Source organism: Ovis canadensis, chromosome 23 (genome assembly GCF_042477335.2).
Source record: "Ovis canadensis isolate MfBH-ARS-UI-01 breed Bighorn chromosome 23, ARS-UI_OviCan_v2, whole genome shotgun sequence".
Classification (NCBI taxonomy): Eukaryota; Metazoa; Chordata; class Mammalia; order Artiodactyla; family Bovidae; genus Ovis; species Ovis canadensis.
In genome coordinates this window covers 34,510,881-34,532,604 of record NC_091267.1, presented here as the reverse complement: position 1 = coordinate 34,532,604, position 21,724 = coordinate 34,510,881, and the positions used below count along the sequence as shown (strand labels likewise).

Sequence of the window (21,724 nt, the reverse complement as noted above, 5' to 3'; positions counted from 1 at the left end):
CTGCACTGAATGTCCTCATTGACAGGCCATTTCACCTATCTTCAATTTATAAGATAGATTTCAGGAAGATGAATTGCTAGGTCAAGGAGAGTTTGCATTTTAAAAGCATAAGTGATACTGCTAAGTAGCTGTTCACAAAGAAGTGGTACCAGTTTTCCCTCCTACAGCCATGTCCCATTGGGCCTGTTTGCCCACACCTCACCCACACAGTGAGTTATCCAGCCTTTTGATCTGGAGCAGTCTGATTGGTAAGGCTCAGTATCTTGCTGTCATCTAAATTTGCCTGTCTCTATTTGGGGAAGAGACTGGAAAGGTTGCCTCCATTCCCAGGCATCTCTGAAGCCTTCAGAGCTGTTAGAAGGTTGGGGACTGTGGAAGTCACTGTGGGAAAGCAGAATCAGGGCTGGATAGCCACGGATGCTCCAGGGAAACTCCAGAATAGGGTGTAAGTCATAGTGTGAAATAGCTTTGCCATCCTGAATCAGGGACGTCTGCTAGGCTCCTCCTCCTCCCCTATGGACTGCTTCTCCAAGTTCAGAAGAGACACGGTTCATCAGGAAGGCTCTCAGGGCCCTAAGGGCTGTTAAGTGCTGAAGTGCAGTTCTTCCATTGCTCATGACTTTTCTTGGATTAAGAATCACACGTCGACAAGGGAGGGTTGGGGAGCAGAGAAGGACTGGCAGTTTGAGATTAGCAAATGTAAACTGGCTTCCCAGGTGGTGCTAGTGGTAAAGAACCTGCCTGCCAATGCAGGAGACGTAAGAGATTCGGGTTTGATCCCTGGGTCAGGAAGATCCCCTGGAGGAGGGCACGGCAACTCACTCCAGTATTCTTGCCTGGAGACTTCCATGGACAGAAGAGCCTGGTGGGCTATAGTCCATAGGGTTGCACAGAGTCAGACAAGACTGAAGCAACTTAGCACTCATGCACAAACTATTATATATAGGATGGATAACAGCAAGAGATCAAACCGGTCAATCGTAAAGGAAATCAGTCCTGAATATTCATTGGAAGGACTGATGCTGAAGCTGAAACTCCAATACTCTGGCCACCTGATGTGAAGAACTGACTTGTTGGAAAAGACCGTGATGCTGGAAAAGATTGAACGCAGGAGGAGAAGGGGACGACAGAGGATGAAATGGTTGGATGGCATCACCGACTCAACGGACATGAGTTTGAGCAAGCTCTGGGAGTTGGTGATGGACGGGGAAACTTGGTGTGCTGCAGCCCGTGGGGTCACAAAGAGTTGGACACAACTGAGTGACTAAACTGAACTGAAACAGCAAGATCCCACTGTATAAGACAGAACTATATTCAGAATCCTGTGATAAACCCTAATGGAAAAGAATATGAAAAGAATATTAAAAAAGAAGAAGCACATGTCAAGAGGCTGGGAGAATCAGTGTCCTGTTATGTCTAAACACATCAAATGGGCACTGGCCAGGTTCACACAAAGCAGATCTAGATAAAGTGAGTGAAATACCTCTGAAAATAATCACAGCTTTATTTTGTATTTTCTTTCAGGAACTGTCTATCTTGACCATGCAGGAACCACGTTGTTCCCCCAGAGCCAGATTACAAGCTTCATGAAAGATCTCATGGAAAATGTTTATGGTAAAGAAAAACACAGCATAACTGATTTTTTGCATTGAACTTCAGCCAACTATTGGGTTGGCCAAAAAGTTCATTTGGGTTTTTATGTCCCACCCCAAATGAACTTTCAGGCCAACCCGATACATTCAGCTGATAGATCTATTGCCTAATAAAATGTCAGATGGACAGGTGGGGACAGTGCTGAATACACAGCACTGAGCAAGCCCCTTGTGAGAGGGGGTCAGGCAAGCACCTGGGGTCAGTGCCATAGCACATGTGCTGCTGGGTAGGAGAGACTGGTTCAGGGATACGTGGGTAACCTCCAGAAGAAGGGGTCGGTGTCAGGGAGGAGGCCTGGGGTACGAAGGTGCTGCGTGTGGTGGTGGAGTGGCTCTGTGGGACCAGCGCAGAGCAGAGGATGGGACAATGGGGAACATGCACTCATTCACTCCATCAGTGTTTATCAAACCGCCCTGGTGTTGGGAGCATAGTGCTGTAATGGGAACGAAGTAAATACATTCCCTGCCTTCATGGACTGCGGTCTAGGAGAGACACGACCTCAATCAAGTGATTCCAAATAAATGTAAAAAAGAAAAAGTAAAGTAGTGTAACACAGAAATAAAGTAAATTATTAATAGTGTGAAGGGCTGTGACCCAAAGACCCTAGTGCCAGGGGGCTCTGTATGTGCAGAGTGACCATGAGTTGGCAGTGTAGCTATCAGGGAAAGCTTCTGCAGGAGGGGGCAGGTGCTGGAGGAAGAGCAGGAATTTACTCAGAAAAGAGGAGGAGAGGGCATTTCAGGCAGAAGCAGCAGCATGCGCCAGGACCCTGCGGTGGTTTTAGGAACCAGCCCCCAAACAGGGAGGGGAGGAGAGCGGCGGAGATGTGAACAGAGCTGGGTAGGCGTGGTATTCAGTTCACTTCTTCTACCTGGTGGGGGTTTGGGATCTACAAAACAGCTCAAAGGACACGGTCCAGAATCTATCCTGTAGCCCGTGAGGAGGAATTTTGTTTAATGGCTCAACTATTATTATTTTGTCTTGCTTGACTGTTTTCCTGTCTTTCTGCACTTTTTCACTTCTCTGATTAAATTTACTCTTTGGAACTCAAAGAGGCTGGATCATACAGTAGTTTGTTTGTTTTTTTTTTTTTTTTTGCTTAACTTTTTGAGAAACTGAAGGAGAGGGTATTGGAGGAACACACCAGGAGAAACCATGAGTAGTGACCCTGTGGCTTTGTCTTTGTAATCTTCCAGGTAACCCTCACAGCCAGAACATCAGCAGCAAGCTCACCCATGACACGGTGGAACAGGTGCGGTTCAGGTGAGCAAATCGGGGTGCCCGCCTGCACGGGTGCCTGTGGGTGGATGGACTTCCTACCAGATGCCCACGTCCCACAGAGGTGCTGAGTTGGTTTTGGGAAGACCATGTTCAGCTAAATGGCCACACAAGCACGCTGCTAACCACCGGGTCAGAGGTCAGGAAGGTAAGCGTGAGCAGGTACAGAGTGAGAGCAGGTGCCATCACGAGTACAGGCAGGCGCCTCTGAGGTATCCAAGCTGTTGTGTGTGGCTCTGGGCTGGTGCCACCATTCCTGGGTGACACCCAGGAGTGACAAGGAGTGACCCTAGTTCCTAAGTCTTGTTTTCGGGCAGAAGAAAAGTGCTTTCTCTGGTTTTTTCCTTTACGTATTTCAGATTTAGACATCTTGTTTTTTCCATTTCTCCCCTCCCTTTTACTAGTATTTGCACATAAAAAATTCTGCAAATAATTTAGGTGGTACCTAAAGATACTTGACTCAACACAATTTCAAATTATTTCCTACTTGAAAGTGACACCTTTTGCTATAGGGTTGCCTGTGTTAAAACCAATGTGAAACAAGTTGATGACTTAGAACTTGTTATGACAGAGGCAGACACTAAACCAAGAAGTGGTGTTTTCAGCTGAGTTTAAGGTAGTTGTGGATTTTGTCTTATCCACTTGGGGGTGGGGATTTGGGAGGCTGGGTAATTTTGCCAGTTTGCACCTCTTTGCATCTCTTCCCACAGCTTCCTCTGCCCCTGACCTCACTTCACCATTGTGGCAAAGCCTAACTGTTTTTTTTTCCCCTCTAGTTATTAATATAGAGAGGGGGCTTCCCTGATGGCCCAGTGGCAAAGAATCTGCCTACAGTGCAGGAGACACAGAAAATGTGGGTTTGATCCCTGGGTTGGGAAGATTCTCCTGGGGGAGGAAATGGCAACTCACTCCAGTATTCTTGCCTGGAAGCTTCCATAGACAGAGGAGCCTGGCAGGCTGCAGTCCATGGGAGTCTCAGAGTCGGGCACGACTGAGTGAGTGAGCACTCACACACACATGGTGGAGAGACGTCTTATTAAGTAGAAATACAGCTGCCTCTGAGCATTTAACGCGGCCGGTGACCGCGGAGTGGCCTGATGCTGTGCTTCTTCCAGGATCCTGGCGCACTTCCGCACCTCCCCGGAGGACTACACGGTGATTTTCACCTCCGGGAGCACGGCTGCTCTTAAGCTGGTGGCAGAGGCTTTCCCGTGGGTGTCCCCAGGCCCGGAGGGCAGCGGCAGCTGCTTCTGTTACCTCACCGACAGCCACACGTCCGTGGTGGGCATGAGGAAGGTCACCGCGGCCAGGGACGTCACCTGCATCCCGGTCAGGCCAGAGGACATGTGGTCGGCCGAGAGGCAGGACGCGGCTGCGGCCGGGGACCCCGCCGGCCAGCCTCCGCATCTCTTCTGCTACCCGGCTCAGAGTAACTTTTCCGGAACCAGATACCCGCTGTCCTGGATAGGCGAGGTCCAGTCCGGGCGGAGGCGCCCGGCGAGCCGGCCCGGGCAGTGGTTCGTGCTGCTGGACGCGGCCGCCTTCGTGGGCACCTCGCCGCTGGACCTGTCGGTTCACCAGGCCGACTTTGTCCCCCTGTCCTTCTATAAGATCTTTGGCTTCCCCACCGGCCTGGGCGCTCTGCTGGTGAAGAACCGTTCGGCTGCTCTGCTGAGGAAAACCTACTTCGGAGGAGGCACGGCCGCTGCGTACCTCGCGGGAGACGACTTCTACGTCCCGAGAGAGTCGGTGGCTGAGAGGTAGCCTGGGGGTGGGAGCGGATGCTGAGCGTCAGCGTGGCGCGGGCCTGGCGCCTGCCACCTGTAGGACTGTGCAGAGGAGGCGGGGGTTGGCTGGAGCTTCCACAGCAGGTCTGTGTGTCTCCCGCAGCTGTGGGGGAGCAAGGGCCTGCCAGTAAGGGGTGCTAGCAGAAGACATGAAGCCCTTCCAGGGGTAAGGAGGGTCGGCCCCAGGCCTTTGCCCACAGCCCTGACATGACGGGAAGCTACTGAGGCAGTGACTTTTTTAAATTATAATTTTTATTTTTTTCAATTATGAAAGTATGATAACTCGGGCTTCCCTGGTGGTTCAGTGGCAGAGAAGCTGCCTGCAAAACAGGAGATGTGGGTTCAATCCCTGGGTCAGGAAAATTCCCTGGAGAAGGAAATGGCAACCCACTCCAGCATGCTTGCCTGTGAAATGCGATGGACAGACACGATAACACAATAATAAGAGACTTGGAAAATATAGAACAAAGTTACATGTAGTTCCGCTATATATTGCTCTTATTTTTCTAGGTAGATAAATTAAGATTTTTTTAAGTTGGAGTTTCAATATCAAACTCTCAAAAATTAAATGGAATGAATATACAGGAAAGTAGGATATAGAAGACCTGGAAAGCACTATGAACCAATCCAACAAGCGCAGCAACCCACTCCAGTATTCTAGCCTGGAGAATCCCTTGGACAGAGGTGCCTGGCGGGGTACAGTCCATAGGGTCGCAAAGAGCTGGATACGACTGAAGCGACTTAGCACATAGACATACGATTTTTGCACAGCTGCTGCTGCTGCTGCTAAGTCACTTCAGTCGTGTCCGACTCTGTGTGACTCCATAGACAGCAGCCCACCAGGCTCCCCCGTCCCTGGGATTCTCCAGGCAAGAACACTGGAGTGAGTTGCCATTTCCTTCTCCAGTGCATGAAAGTGAAAAGTGAAAGTGAAGTTGCTCAGTCGTATCCGACTCTTCGCAACCCCATGGACTGAACAGCAGTAGGATACAAATTCTATTCAAGTTCCCATAGACTGTAAACTTGGAGATACTGGAACATATCCAGGGACATAACACAAGGTGCTGAAGCAGCGACTTAAGAATTTGGTACCATTTGGCACAAGTGTGCACACGTGTTGACAGCACGGCTGTATTTCAGCAGCTAGAATCAGCTCAGCTTGGTATCTGGTCAGCAGGAGGAGTCGGTCAAATGAGAGGCCACCAGATTCAGGAGTGCTGCTAAGAGCAGTCTCTATGAGCACCCCCCACCCTGGGGGGTGGTTGCCAGGGAAGTTTGAGGGCTTGTCTGGGGCATGAAGATTGAAGGTATGAGTGGGTGGAAATGGCAGCCGATCCAGGCTTCTGCGGGGGCCAACAGCGGGTGGTGGCCAGGTACCATGAGGTGGGGTCAGGACCTGGTCACTGTGCTGGGGCCTGAGAAGGCCGCAGGGCCTGAATGGGAAGGGGGTTCAGATCCCCCACAGATCCAGGTCAGACTGGAGGGTCCTGCAGGAGGGGGGCGTGGCCTCGGCAGTAGGGGCATAGCCCAGAGTGTAGGTCTCGGAGCTGGACTGCTGGGAGGTGGCTCCACTGCCACCAGCTGTGGGAATCGGGGCCTGTGATTTGACCTCTGCCCCTCGTGTTTGTCCTGTAAAGTGCGTCTCTTAGAGGATACAGTTCTTTAGCACTAATATAGGTTAAAGCACCAAGACTGAGTTGGCATCAATACGTTATGAAGCTATTCGATGTCTCTTTTATTTAGAACTTCTCCATAGATGGGCAGTTCTAAAAACAGGAATGCGAATGTAAAACCTCTTGAATCCAAGTGTGATAACATAGCGTGTAATGTAACCAAGTGAGAAAAGAATGACAGGCACTCCATGTAAGTTAAAGGCAGAATGAAATAACAAGCGAAATTTTATTAAGCCAATAGGGGCACCTGAAGGTGAGGAGGAACAGGGCTGCTCATTCCAGGCGGGGCGTGGGTGCAGGTGGGCTGCCTCTTACAGTCTGGGTGAATTGCCTTCTAGCAGGTGCTGCACCAAGATTCCCAGATAGCTGAATGTATTTGTTTACCATTAGAAGTCTCATTTGGGGAGTTTCCCTGGTGGTCCTCTGGTTAGGACTTGGTACTTTCACTCTGGTGGCCCGGATTCAATCCCTGGTCAAGGGACTAAGATCCTGCAAGCCACGTGGCCAAAAAAAAAAAAAGTCTCATTTTTTCCTTCTAAGCCTAGATTAGCATGCACGAGATTTAATACCCAATCCAAATGTTTCTTGAGCATGTACCTGGACCATGCTCTTTTAACAAAATATTTATGTATTTATTTGTTTGCTTGGCTGCACTGGGTCTTAGTTGTGGCATGTGGGATTTTAGCTCCCTGACCAGGGATAGAACCTGGATTCCCTGCATTGGGAGTGTGGAGTCTTAGCCATTGGACCACCAGGGAAGTCCCATGTTCTTATTCTTTTTCTATTTCATAACCCAATGAAAACAACTTTTGATGGAAACATAAAACCTCCCTTTTCTCCTGAGTCTATTAATTTTTGATCAATAAATATTTATTATTGATCAATTAATAGCTGAAGTCATTATTGCCTAATCATGTTTAATTTATTAAAGACTCATATGGTCAATTAATTATCAATTGATTCATTGTTAATTCTGTATGTTTATTAATTACCATTTGTTTTATAAAAAAATTTGCATTGTGGTAATGATATTTTGAGCAACTCTTATCCCCAGAGTATTAAAATACAAAGCATGATATTTCCATTGAAAGCTTCAGCTTACATAACGCTGCTATTTGTCACCACTTCCCTGGTAGCTCAGCTGGTAAAGAATCTGCCTGCAATGCAGGAGACCCTGGTTCAATCCCTGGGTTGGGAAGATCTCCTGGAGAAGGGAATGGCAACCCCCTCTAGTGTTCTTGCCTGGAGAATTCCATGAACAGAGGAGTCCGGCAGGCCCCAGTCCATGGGATGCTTGCTGGAAACTCCTTGCTGTCCCTAGCCTTCCCCTCACTAATGCAGCAGCTAGGGGCATCTAATCAAAACCCAGGCCCCATCCAGTCACTCTCTCTGCTCAGAGCCCTCCAACCACTCATCTGACCCAGGGTAAAGTTCTCTGACTTGCCCTCTGAGCGCTCCCAGGCCCACTGATCTTGCTGTTCCAACTCTACCTGCTCAGGGCCTATGCTGCACCCCTCCTTGGATTACTGTTTCCCTTTGGAACTGTGAACTTAGCTTCACAAATGAGCAGTCTTCCTTGCTCCCTTACTTTCACTCTGCCTCTGCTTGAGTGATCTTCCTCGGAGAGGACCTGCCCTGACCGTCTCATCTAAAGGAGCCGCCAGCTGGGGCACTTGTCACCCCTGCCTTGAGCTTATTTGGCTTCCCTGTGTGTTTGCTGTTTGTCGTTTCTTATTTCAGTGCCCTTAGAGGGATGGAAGCCCAGTGAAGGCAGGAATCCTACTTGTCATGTTCACCGCTGTATCCTTAGCAACCAGAACAGTGCCTGGCATGCGGTCCGTGGACAATAAAGATTTGATGAGGATTATTTTGTCTAAACGAACCATTGAAAAATGTAAATATAGTGAACAGCTTGGTAACAGGAAGTTTATTGAGAGCCTTCTAATAACTGTAGTCCTGTAGACTTTGGAATGATAGACTCTTCTTAGGAACCTTGTGGCTACACAATGGATCTTACTGAATCAACGCCCTGTCAAGGGGTGCTGTCTCGGGGTCAAGGGCAGCTTTGTAGGAGCCACAGCACTTGAGGTTTTGTCAAGTCTGAAGTCTTCCGAGGTCCTGACTATCTTTCAGGGCCCCTCATCATCACTGCCAGACATAAGCTGCAGAACAGGTCAAGGCCAGAGGTAGCCTGCGTGTCTTGGTGTGACAGCCATCTGTCTCGAGGTGGGAAAGGAGACTGCGTATAAGGCTGCAGAGGCAAAGTCTCCATAGACCCGAGGCGCAAAGCCCTGGTGTCACATACATGAAATGCACATGGAGGCTTTGGTCACAGCTTGACCTTGTCCCTCTCCCCACTGTTGCAGGTTTGAAGATGGCACCATCTCCTTCCTTGACGTGATAGCACTAAAACATGGATTTGATGCCCTAGAGCGCCTCACAGGTCAGTGGACATCTTTTTTATCCTTTTTGGTCCTACCAGATCTTGGTTGTGGCACGTGGGATCTTTAGTTCTGGCATGTTAACGCTTAGTTGCAGCACACAGGATCTAGTTCCCAGACCAGGGATCGAACCCGGGCCCCCTGCACTGGGAGTGTGAAGTCTTAGCCACTGGACCACAGAGAAGTCCCCTCAATGGACATCTCTATGCATGTGGTGTTTGCTCCTGTTGCCCATGTCCTTGAAGGGAGCCCTGGCATGGATGGGATCCGGATAAGGAGAGAGTCTGTGCGAGAGATGAGCACCTGGCAGCTCTGCACTGATGCAGGTGGAGCTGATTCTGAACAACTTCCAGAAATGATTGTGCAGCAGGAGTGAGAGACTGGGCCTTTCTCTCTCTCTCTCTCTCTCTTTTTTTTTTTTTTTGGTTGGTTAAAAGAATGTTTTAAGAGTAGAGACTTTCCAAATCCTGAGATTAGTAACCTCATAGAAGCAGAGGAGCCATCCTTGGTCCCTGCTTACAGATCCTGAGAACTTATAAAGCTCAGTTCGCTGGGTCTTCCCACAGGGGAGGTTTGTGATGAGCCCACTTTGCCCACAAAGGATCTTATACTCAGAGAGATTAGATGCCTTCCCCAGGGCCAGGGAACCTGGGAGGGCTAGGGTTTAAACCCACGCAATCCTAATGCCTTACCCGAGTCCCCAGATGTGGTCTCTGCTGCTGGCCTTTGCAATGACACATGCTTTCTTTCCTGACAAGAGCTTGGGGTGCATGAGCAGGTGGGGGCATTCCCTGTAGTCTGACACACAGATGGGTGCACATCCAATCTGGTGGGGTACAGGCTGGAAGCAGCTCTGTCTGGTGAGCCGGGCCTCTACCCTCCTGCTATGCCCCTGTCGCTCCTTTCAGAGGCTGAGCTTCCAGGACGGGGCAGCACTGCTTGTCCTGTCCAGATGAGGATGGAGTTGTGGTGAACTTGGCACACCACAAGGGACTTGGCTTGATAGTTAGGCAGCCCTTTCTCTCTCTGTCTCTCTTTCGTCAAAATAATGTAACCCTTAGGTCCTCAGCCTAATCCCAGCACTGCAAACATACAGGACTTGTGGAAGGGTCGTCCTGACAGTAATGCAGGCTGGTGAGTGGGCATCACCCAGACAAAGCAGAGACCGTGAAAACAGACATTGAGAAACAGGCACTTTTTCAAGGAAAGATGCTAACAAGGTGTCTGAACCACAAGTGACAGAGTCTGACAGGGCTGGGGTACCTCTGAAAGCAGGTTGACAGTGTCAACTCCACAATAAGGCAGACCCTGATTTTTCCTTAGTTAATTGCTCTTTTTTAGAAAAAATTGTGGTGAAATCTATGTAATATAAATGGCGCTTAGCCATTTTAAAGTGTATACAGTTCAGTATACATTAAGTGTATTCACATTATAGAGCAGTCATTACCACTATCCATGTCCGGGACTTTTTAATCATTCCAAACTTAAAAAACAATATCTCCCCAATTTCCCCTCTCCAACCCATAGTATGTCTATTCTTTCTATTTCTATGAATTTGCCTGTTTTAGGCACCATACATAAAAGAGATAATACAATATTTGTCCTATTGTGTCTGGCTTATTTTACTTAGCATGTTTTCAGAGTTCACCCATGGTAAAACAAGTATTCTTAGCTGCTTTGTATAGTATTAAACACTCACAATTTGTATGATTTAAACACTTACAAAAAAACAGCAAGACAGAAGTATGTTTGAAGACAAAATTATACATTTTTGCAGTCTGTTACAAAAGGGTCTCAATTAGCTGAATGCTTAAGTAACATTTGTTTTTTTTATTTTGAAAAGGAAGATGATAGCAGTTCCTATGGGAAAATTCCACAGAAGCAGTAGTGGTAAACTGTCATTCAGTACCGATGACCTAAACATTTACTGTGTGGGCAGTACCATACTCTGATTACAGAGTAAGTTCCCTACATGTGAGCCTTCAAACTGCGAACTTTCAAAGATTCGAACATGCGTTCTCGTGTCTAGTCACCTAAGTTTGTTCACGTGTCTGGCGTATGTTTTCATGTGCGTGCATCCTCTCCAGGTGGCTGTACTTTTGTGTACTGTACTGTATAATACGGTATAGAGTGTGATGGTACAGTGTCTTTATTTCAAGACCAGGATGTCTGGAAACAGACGTAAAGGCAGCAGTGATGGAGCTGGCGCTACTGTCCTTTTCAAGGTGCTGTTCTGTAAGATTAAAAATGTTTTCTTTTTGAGTCTGTTTTTCACGTATTACTTGTGTGAAAAGTATTAAAAACCTGTGCAGGTACAGTACTATATAGCCGATGGTAGGCTGCCTTTGTTGGACGTATGAACAAATTGGACTTACAGACGCACTCCCGGAATGGAACTCATTTGTATGTAGAGGACTTACTGTGTGTAACATCATTAATACGAGATCCAAGTTTGCCAGTTATAATGATCTCGTTTTCTTAAAACTGAGACTGACTTTTCCATCACATTCATGCTTCCCTTTCACCCCTGTTCGTTGCTCTGAGGTGGGATGGAGAGCGTCCGGCAGCACACGTTTACCCTGGCTCAGTACACCTACGCTGCCTTGTCTTCCCTGCGGTACCCCAACGGAGCCCCTGTCGTGCAGATTTACAGTGACTCTGAGTTCAGCAGCCCAGAGGTGCAGGGTCCCGTCATCAGCTTCAATGTGCTCGATGACCACGGGAACATCGTTGGTTACTCCCAGGTGGGTTTTTCTTTTCATCCTGCTAACCTGTTCATATCAGCATCACTCTTGTCTGGAATTCTGTAGCCCTGAAATTTGAGGACAAGGCCTCTGGGCCCTTTGCAATAGTCATGAGGAATCCTGTGTCCTGTTGGAGAGGCCACTGGTCCCTCCTTAGAAGCTCTGCACTCCCATTGACATGCAGTTCTAATAAGCATGGGCTATTTAGTTCTTCGGCCTACTTTATTCAGCCACAGGTGGTCAATTTCAAATGGGAAGAGAGAGACCAAGTTTCTGATGGCAGTGGCAGGGGACAGCTGACAGCTTGCCAGCAAGGGAAGACACCCTAACATAGTGTAGGCAGAGCAGCCTGTCTGAGGTCATTTCGTATACCAGCAGCTTGGTAGCCCCACCATTACATCAGACCGTGTCGCAGTGGCACTCAAAATCCTGGGCCTCTTACCACTGTTTGTTTGCATGTTGCTTGGAACTCATCACTCTTTTTTTTATGACAAGTAGAAATGATGTCCTTAGTAGCACAAAAGCCCTTATTTCTGCTGTAGTTCATTATACTAAGTTCAAAGTGTTTGGTAGGCTGGTTATAAAATAGTTTCTGCAGATATACCCTTTGTATGCATTTTCTCAAGAAAACACTGCAGGTAGTGGTTTTCAGGTTGGGAACTGCTTGGATCCCTGTGATACTGAATAAGCTGGTCACTGCCCAGTACATTAAAAAACCTAGAGTCACACTGAACACCCAGACATGGCAGTGGGTGGTCACCAGATGGGCTGTGACAGATTGGGCCTGGGGAGCCCAAGGCCCTTCCCAGAGCCCAGGTTTCTAGAACTGCTGTGAGGAGCGATTTGATCATCACATCAGTTTGGAAGATGCTGCTTATCATCCCTTGAAAGCCACTCTTTCCATACACCTGTGTTAAATCCAGAGTTTCTCAGATGGAATTCATTTCTCAAGGGATCCTATCCCTGCCTCCCATGAACTTTCTTTTTTCAAGGAAAAAAAAACTTTTTTTTTGGAAGATCCATAAACTTTCTGAGGACAAACTTAAGAACTGTTTTCTGGAAGAAATGTTGGTTCTCACTGATGTCCAGGGACCAACACTCTACAATCATTAGTTGTCTCTTGGGTGAGATTATTGTGAAGATATTGCCGCCCCCCCCCCCCCCCCACTTGCGCAGCAGCAGAAGCAGCCCAGCGTCATTCAGAAGCAGGCAATTTTAAATGCTTTTGAGGGGTGGTGTAAAACACACTGGGGCCAAAGGTTTGCCTTCTCAAATACGTTTTTCTGGGTGATTGGTACAATAAGTTTCCTTCTTGAATCTAAAATAAGTGTGTTTTTGAGGGGTGTGGAGGAGGGCAGGCTGATGACTCTGAAATGTGGTGTGGCAAGCATAATGCTGAATTCAGGTTGGGCTGCTCATCACTTAAAGCGGGGGCAAGTGTCAGTAGAAAGGAAAGCTATTGAGTCAGAAAAGCCGAAATCTAGGGAGATGGTGGACTCATGCCTGGAGAGTAACTCCAAAGATTCTGCTCAGTCATGACAATTTTTAGCAGGAAAATGGGGGAAAAAAACAAGTTAATCATTAAGGTAAGAGGTCAGGTTCTTTGCATTTCTCATAGTGTGTAGACCCACTGATGTCTCCTGATCTTCTTTTGGAGATTGTCTGGCCTGCTTGGTCCACCTGCAGATTTGCCAAGAGGAGCTGGGGGTATAGAGTCAGTCATTCTTTAACTATGTAATTCTTCATTCTTACTCCTTTTAATCCTGAAAAGAGATCAAGTGGTTAGGCCAGGCATCGTGTACATTCAGTAGAGCGTAAGTCAGGAGTTAAGTTAAATGTTACCTCGTGATCCCATTTTTATAATTAAAGTCTGAGGGAAACAGAGATGAACAAATCAAAGAGGGGCAAAAGAGCTGCTTACAAATTCCCACTCTCAGGGATCATTCCACATCTATGGGAATAGGGACGAAAGTCTGTCTTCTGTAACTGTTTCACACTGAGGAAGGGTGTCTCAGTGTTAGAGTGAAAGATGTCCACGTGGGTGGACATCTCTTTGCTGACCATTTTAGTTGCCAGCTTACCTATGTGGGCAGAGCAAGCTACAGTTATTCTAATGCCGACAAAGGTATAGATTATTATGAGCAGCAGTGTTAATTCCAATTCTTTCATCAGACACTGAGTCTGTGACTGTCCTACTTGTTGACTGCTCGAGCCTGGTCTTTTGTGACTCTTGGAGGCCTGGGAGATTTCAGTTTTTTCTGCAAACAAGAGGCAGGGGACACAGAGGAGCCTTTGTACTTAGGTTGGGGTGGGGAATCAGTTCCAGGCAGAATGGTGAAAGAATCACCCATTTGCCCAGAGAAGCAAAGAGGAAGATCTCCCCAAGAAGAAGGAGCTGCCCATCTTGGTGTCTACCTGACTTCACTGGGACGCTCATTCCCTGAGGTCTCACACAGGGGTTTCTCCCTTGTGCGTCTATAGAGGAAGCTCATCCCATGAGTGGAGGTCATGGCTGGGGCATGGCCAGCTGTGTCAGCTCAGGAGAATCCTGGGTTTGCCTGGTCTTTGTCACATGTGGGAATTCCACAGAGATTTGGAGGGTCTTTGGAAACATTACATGGCATCAAGGCTGGGTCTGGTTGTCTCTTTTTCAGGGGATTTGTGAAGGAATTGAGCCTTCTGTGAGAAGCTTTTGGGTACCTGTTTTTGATATCCAGGCCTCCTCATTTCAGTGATGCCTCATTGGATGGCATCAGTGACTCATGGACATGAGTCTGAGCAAGCTCTGGGAGCTGGTAATGGACAGGGAAGCCTGGCATGCTGCAATTCATAGGGCCGCAGAGAGTCAGACATGACTGAGCAACTGAACAAACACAGGCACCTCCTCATTTCATTTTCCCCTCTGGTGGAAGTCAGTCTACCCAGTTTTTAAGTGGGTGGGTTCAGAGTCAGGCTGCCTTGCACTGGCTCTCTGAGCTTGGGTAAGGTAATGTAAGCTCCCCAAGTCTCTGCGAAATGGGATAAGAATGTACCCTGATGACAGTTTGTCATGAGGATTGAATGAGATACAATATATAGCTCCTTAGTGTCGGGCTGGCATGAAGCAAGTGCCCCATTGTACTGTGAATATAGCTCTCATCCTGTTCCAGCAGCCAGTTCCTTCACCTGGCTGGGCACTGGCCAAGCCTCTGTGGGATTCCAAAGGTCTCAGGGTGAGAAAAGATGAAGTTGTGATGAGAAAGTAGAATGAAGGGCAACTGTGGCCAAAACAGCCTCTTCCACCCACATGCTCTTCTAAGTGGGGCCCTTGTCTTTTTCCCTTGAACCTTGGCGGGTCTGTGACTCACTCATATTCAACGGCACGCCTCCAAAGGTGACACTGCTTGGCTTTGGAGGCTAGGCCAGAAAAGCCCGTGCAGCGTCAGCATTGCTTCCTGGGGCATTCACTGTTGCAGCCTCAACTTACTGTGAAAGGAGGCATACCCTCAGCAGCCCTGCTGTGAGGAAGCCGGAAGCAAGCGTGTTGGTGACTGTCCTGGTTTTAGCGAGGCCAGACCCGTCTTTGAGAAAATGAACCTCGAGGGAATTCTAACCCCAGGCATGTCACTCCCAGCCCCCAGGCATGTCACTCCCAGCCTTCTAGTCTTGCCAAATGAGATCAGCCATCTCTGGGCCCTTTCTGAATATCTGACCCCCTGTAGCCATGAGCACAATACAGTGGTTGTTGTTTTATGCCACAATGTCTGGGTGGCTCATTTTGTGGCTGTGGTAGCTGGAATAGTGCATATCTGGGAGAGGGGTGAGTGTGGGAGACTTGTAATTCAGCTTGGCGGGAGCTGGGGTCGGGGAGGGAGGTGCTTTCCTAGGGGCTGTCCCTTGAGTGGAGGTCACCTGACCCTGGAGGTGGAGTTGGCCAGACCCAGTGGGGCCGCCAGGCCTCACCACAGACAGCAGGAAATCCCTGGGTTTCATCAGCAGAAATGGCTTCTTCACACTCTGACAGTCCAGGGGTGATGGCTAAAGTGCCGACAGTGTGTCTTCACAAAGGCGTGTGGGAGGCACCGCTGTTGTGCCCGCCCAGCAGGGCAGCATGCGGACCCTGTGCGTGGTGACCTGTGTCTGACACGTTCTTCCCAGGAAGGAAAGTCTCCAAGCCTTCCCCAGCTGGGCAGTTGTGTTTGTTTCCTCAAGTGCAATTAGAGGACTTCCCTGAGTTTAGCCTGAGTCACCAGGGCGAAGGACCCTCACTGGGCCCCCAGGCCTTTGGGGGAATGGAACCCTGGACCCATAAACAGAGGACCTGGCACAAACATCCCTCGTGCCAGCTCACCTTTGAGCCTTGTGAGCAAGAATCACCTGTCCAGCTTCCAGTGGAGAAGAAAAAGACTTGGAACTTCTGGATTGAATTGCAGTTCTGTGATGGAACCCAAAGTCTAGGATATTATGAAAAGCAAATCGGTAACATGCGGTGTCAACACCGTAATGTTTGCAGTCTGGGCTGGGAGCCGAGGCAGGGCTCCTGTGAGTGATAGCTCTGCTAAGGCCCACTCTGGGATCAGGGCAGATGGTCCTGGTCTGTCTTGCCTAAGGGCACTGAGGAGCTGTCCCATGTCCCAGCCACACTCAGATTTTATTCTTGTGAATCTCACTTGAAACCTGTGGGGTCTTTTTTTCAAAAATTAATTCCTTAAAATTCTTTTTTTTAACAAGTGAGATCAAATGTATAACATTGTGTTAGTTTTAGGTGTACAACACAAATTAGTGAGTAATTCTATATATGTATACATTGGGAAATGATTTCTACAAGTTTAGTTAACATCTATCACCACATATGGTTATAAAAATTTTTTTTCTTGTGACGACAACTTTTAAGATTTACTCTCTTAGCAATTTTCAAGTATATAATACATTATTGTTAACTATAGTCACCATGCTGTATGTTATAACCCCAGGACTTATCTATCTCTACATAAGATAGATATCTATCTTGTACCTTTTGACCGCCTTCACCACACCCCACCCTCCCTTGCCCCTGGCAATCACCGATCTGTTCCCCGAATTTTCATTTGGTTCCATGTGTATGATCATACAGTATTTGTCTTTGTCTGACTTACGTCTTCACATATTTCATTATGACTGAGCAAAATGCCCTCAAGGGCCATCCTTGTCACAAATGGCAGGATTTCTTTTTTTTTTAATAGCTGAACAATATTTCACTGTGTGTTTAAACACATCACATTTTCTTTATCCATGAATCCTTTGATGGATGCTTAAATTGTTCTCATGTCGGCAGTAAACATGGGGGTACAGATCTCTTTTCAAGACAATGATTTCATTTCCTTCAGGTAAATACAGCAATTAGTTCTACTTTAAATTTTCTGAAGGATTCCTGTACAGTTTTCCATAGTTGCTGTGCCCGTTCCCATCAACAGGATTCCCTTTTCTCCATGTTCTCCCCACCTCTTATTATTTGTTGTCTTTCTGATGATAGCCTTTCTAACAGGTGTGACATTACATGCTAGATACTAGATATTTGAGAGGTGGTATCTTATTTTAGTTTTAACTTAGATTTTGCTAATGACTAGTGATGTTGAGCATGTGTTCATGCATCTGTTGGCATTTGTATATCTACTTTGGAAAAATGTCTATACACATTTTCAGTTCATTTAAGAAATCAGATTATTTTAAATGTGAGCTCTCAACTTGGAATTTGGTGTAATAATTTTTCACTTTTCATAGGCATATATCTATTACCCAACTGGATAAGCTTTAATTATCAATAATATTTTATAAAATGTATTTATAAAACCCACGATGGATCATAGCATTTTAGAGAAAAATTCCGAGCTCACATTTTCATTTTACTGTTAGGAAAGAGAGACCCAAATATGGAACCTGAAACTCTTCAGTCCAGGCAGTCAGAGTAGAACCGGACACTCCTAACCCTAGTTCTGTGTCATATTAAACCCACAGGTGGATAAAATGGCCAGCCTTCACAACATCCATGTGCGAACCGGCTGCTTCTGTAACACCGGGGCCTGCCAGAGGCACCTGGGGATAAGCGATGAGATGGTGAAGAAGCATCTTCAGGTTGGTACTGGACCCTGTGGCCCAAACGCTGCCAGCAAGACCCAGTGCTAATGCCTCATCTTCACCAGAGGCTGGACCCGTGTCTGGAGTGGGGGCTGGTCTTCGGGTTCATTTCTCTGAGCCCACCCTGTGAACGTGCAAAGAAAAAGGGGTCAACAAAATTAGAAAATGCTTCAAGATAGTGCCTGCATGCCAGGCGTGTTTTAGTTTGAGGGCAAAAATTTAAAGGCAGTAGAGGACTTTTTTTTTTTTTAATTCAGAAGATGACTTTTAACTGGGGACAAGCCGATGTGAAAATGTGCTCCTTAACTAGTTTAGTCCTGCCAGAGTGAAATCTGCAAGCTAAGAAGTTGCTCGTCCTTTGGCAGAGTGAGGAGAGGAATTTTTCCAGCGGGCATTCTGCGTTTCTCAGGTCCCCACCCTTCCTGCCACTTCCCTGAGTTGAGGTTTGTCACTTCAAGGTACATTTTAGTTTGAACCGTTTCATAAGACTAGTTCGAGTGGCAGAAGGCCTTATTTATATCAGAATAGTTTATAAATTGTTTCTTTTGGCTGCCGCTAAGTAATGAATATATTAGATCCCAACCAACCATGAGCTGTGTTCTGCTTAAAAAGAGAGAGGGAGTCTTAGAACACAGATGAAGGCAATTCCAGGTATGTTATTGAACCTGAGGAATGCTGTGGACCCATCTCTTTGGGTATCTGACTTGGGTTCAGCTCTGGGGTGGTAGGCCGCTGGATCAGTGATCAATGACAGGCAGCGGGGCTTATAGAGGCTTGGGGACTTCTTGCTTTTCTTTCCCCACCTCCTGGCCAGGCACTTAGTACTGCCTTTGGCTTTCATTATGGGCTTGGGCCAGTCATTCCTTGAGGCAGCATCTCTGTCTTGCTCTTTTGTCAAAAGGCAGCTGCAAAGGATACAGGCCTCTCTTTGATCCTGAGAGAGTCTAACAGGCATGGCCAGCAAGCTCTCCTCCCCTTTCAGCCCTGGGTAGACCAAGAAGCTGACCTATCTGTGCTTTTGAAACTTCAGTCTGTCTTTTGCTGCCGTTGTGGGTCAGCATTGTATATATGGCTCTGGTAAATGCTTTATGTGAACAATTGCTTTTAAACTTTAAAAAAAAATTATTTATTTATTTATATTGAAATATAGTTGGTTTACAATGTTGTGTCTTTTAAACTTTTTAATGGCCCCATGGGATTGGTATAGATCCCCACTCACAGTGAGCCATGTGATGCCGGACGGGGAGTCAGAGCCCTGGGTTTGTGAAACTATGCCTGAGGCACGCAGCTCTTCTTAGTGTTGCAGCTCTGTTTTCCTGGATTAATTTTATCTTCTATTATCAACAAACTTTGTTTTACAGAATGGTTTCTGGTCCATCATGAGGACCACTCTGGCTGACTTGTTTCTTTCTCCTAGGCTGGTCACGTCTGCGGAGATGATGTGGACCTCATAGATGGGCAGACGACGGGCTGTGTGAGGATTTCTTTTGGATACATGTCTACCCTTGAGGATGCCCAGGCCTTCCTCAGGTTCATCATAGCAACCCAACTGCACCCGTCTCATGGCCAGCCTCTCCCTCTGGCCACCCCTGGGGAGGCTGGAGCCCCGCCCGGAGACAGCGAGGCTCAGAACGCCGTGCCTGCCACCTGGGTCAGAGGTAGCCCCTCACCTCAAGAAGACGCTTCCCCACACTCCGGGGTTTGGAACAACTCGCCCACCGCTTTCAACGCAGAGGATCTGTGTCCGCCCCTGCTGGAGGCCACCGGACCCCAGCAGACCACTTTAGAGAACGCTGCTGACATCCCAGATGGGGACCTCAGGTCACACGTTGTCACCAACCTTTACCTCTACCCAATCAAGTCCTGTGCGGCATTTGAGGTAAGGGTTTCAGTGGCAGCTGAAGAGATTGCTTCTTTTGTGTTTATTTTATAATATTTTTTGATAAAGTAAAGAAAAAAAGTTCAGGAAGTGAAGGGAAGCATGCAGAAAATCAAAACGTCAGTACCTGCAGCACACAGGCTCAATGGTTGCAGTTCCCAGGCTCTGGAGCACAGACTCAGTAGTTGTGACCCATGGGCTTAGTGGCTTTGCAGCATGTGGGATTTTCTCAGACCAGGGATCAAACCCGTGTACCCCAGGTTGGTAGCAGATTCTTATCCACTGCTCCACCAGAGAAGTCCTCATTCTGTCTTTCTTGGTTTGAGCTGACTTTTGACCATGACTCTGCAAATGGGAATCCCCGAGAGGACCCTATTTCTGGGTGTGACTGCCTAGTTACTGTTGATAGTTATGGATGTAACTTTCATGCAGAAGCATTTTACATACTTTGGTTCATTTGATCTTCAAAACAATAATATGAGGTGCTAGGTAATATCATCCCTATTGTATAGATATGGAGCCTAGGGGCTATTGAGGTTAAGCACTCTGCCCAGGTCATGACCCCCTAATAAATGATAGGGAAAGGATTTGAACCCGGGTCTACTGACTCCTTGGGTCCACACTGTCCTGAGTCTGTCTGCTTAGCTCTCCCTGTGGAGGTGAACTACATAATGTCTGCAAACAGGCTGGCCTGGCAGTCACCCTACCTGGGAGATGGGAGTGCTTGCCTTGGTTGGCCAGCTGGCCCCGACCCCTCCTGCAGTGGCCGAACTTCCTATAAGACTGTCTTTCTGTGATATGTGTGTGTTCCAAGTCCCAGGTGAGGTCCCCCCCCTCCTGAGCCTCTGGGATCACAGGCTCCCTAGCTCCTCATTGGCTAGTCCATGCTGAAGGAGACTGTCCTCCAGTCTGAGACCATGAACAAGCAAGTTCTTCTCCACTCCTGAATGCAGGCAGGTGAGGAGTATCAGGACTGTCTTTTCTCAGATGAGTCATGTCCTGTAGAATAGCCGTGCTGCACACAGAAACACAGCAGGAATCAGTGACCCATTTTACAGATGAAGACACTGAGACTCAGTAAGGTTTCATATTTTGCTAAAAGTCTTCCGTCCGTCTGCTCATTCAGAAACTATACACTGAGTGCTTGCCACCTGCTGGGCCTGCACCTGTGTGCAGTGATGAACAAAATGGAAATGATTCCTTTCCTTAGGGAGGGCAGTATCTCAGGAGGGAAGCAGACACTTTACAACACACACACACACACACACACACACATACATACACACACACGCATCTCTCTCTCTCTCTCTCTCTCGCTCTCTCTGTCTACCTATCATTTATCTGTCTATCCATTCACAGCCATGATTTCACACTGATATCTCCAATTCCAATCCAACACCACAGGGTTTATTTAGCCATCCCCTGCACTTGAAAATCTTGTGAGAAACCTGGCTCCCATTGCCCTCAGTGAATACTTATTTGCTCAAATCCTTCCGTAATCCAGCCCCCAGCTGCGACAGCTAAAAAGGTTACCCTTCACATGCCAACACAGACATGGTGGCTGAAAGCTTGCCCCTGACAAAGAGGAAGAAGGAAGATGGAAGCCAGTAAATTCAGTGTTTAGGTGGCAAATCAAAGGATAGACAATGATAGACATGTTCCAACAAGTGGGTGTAAGGAACAGCGACGGGCCCGAGACTTTGCCCTCCTAGCAAGCTCACAACCCAGCCTGCCTCAGTGTCTTGGATGCGACAAGAGACATGAGATTCCATGGGGCTTCCCTGGTGGTCCAGAGGTGAAGACTCTGCATTTCCAAAGCGGGGGATGCAGCTTTAGGATCTCGCATGCTGGGGGGCGGGGGAAGATGAGATTCTTGGGTCAGAGATAAAAGGCTGTTACTCACAGCCTGCAGGTAGCAAGAGCTTCATGTTTGTGTTGCTCTTCTTTCCCCCCAAGCCCCAAGAAAGGGTCCAGAGGGGCCCAGGTGGATGTTCTGCTCATATTTGGGAGCCCCCTAACTCAGGAAACCTCTTTCATAATAGGATGCCAGCCAAGCTGTGTAGTCCTCAGTCAGGGAGGAGCTGATATGTTTGTGATACTGGGCTGTGAGCAAACTTGCCCTCTACTCCAGAGGGTTGTTCACTATACAAACATCCTTGACAGGAGAGTCTGGAAC

The 21,724-nt window shown here is 47.6% G+C and overlaps 1 protein-coding gene across 1 annotated transcript in view; it reads left to right on the top strand.

Annotated features, from left to right (window-relative positions):
• MOCOS (molybdenum cofactor sulfurase) overlaps positions 1 to 21,724 on the top strand; it is a 63,479-nt gene that overhangs the window by 6,206 nt on the left and 35,549 nt on the right. Inside the window, exons 2-8 of the mRNA XM_069568683.1 lie at positions 1,525 to 1,614; positions 2,850 to 2,916; positions 4,047 to 4,691; positions 8,758 to 8,834; positions 11,377 to 11,576; positions 17,550 to 17,666; positions 19,087 to 19,548. Coding sequence (XP_069424784.1) covers positions 1,525 to 1,614; positions 2,850 to 2,916; positions 4,047 to 4,691; positions 8,758 to 8,834; positions 11,377 to 11,576; positions 17,550 to 17,666; positions 19,087 to 19,548 — 1,658 coding nt within the window. The remainder of the gene's footprint in view (positions 1 to 1,524; positions 1,615 to 2,849; positions 2,917 to 4,046; positions 4,692 to 8,757; positions 8,835 to 11,376; positions 11,577 to 17,549; positions 17,667 to 19,086; positions 19,549 to 21,724) is intronic.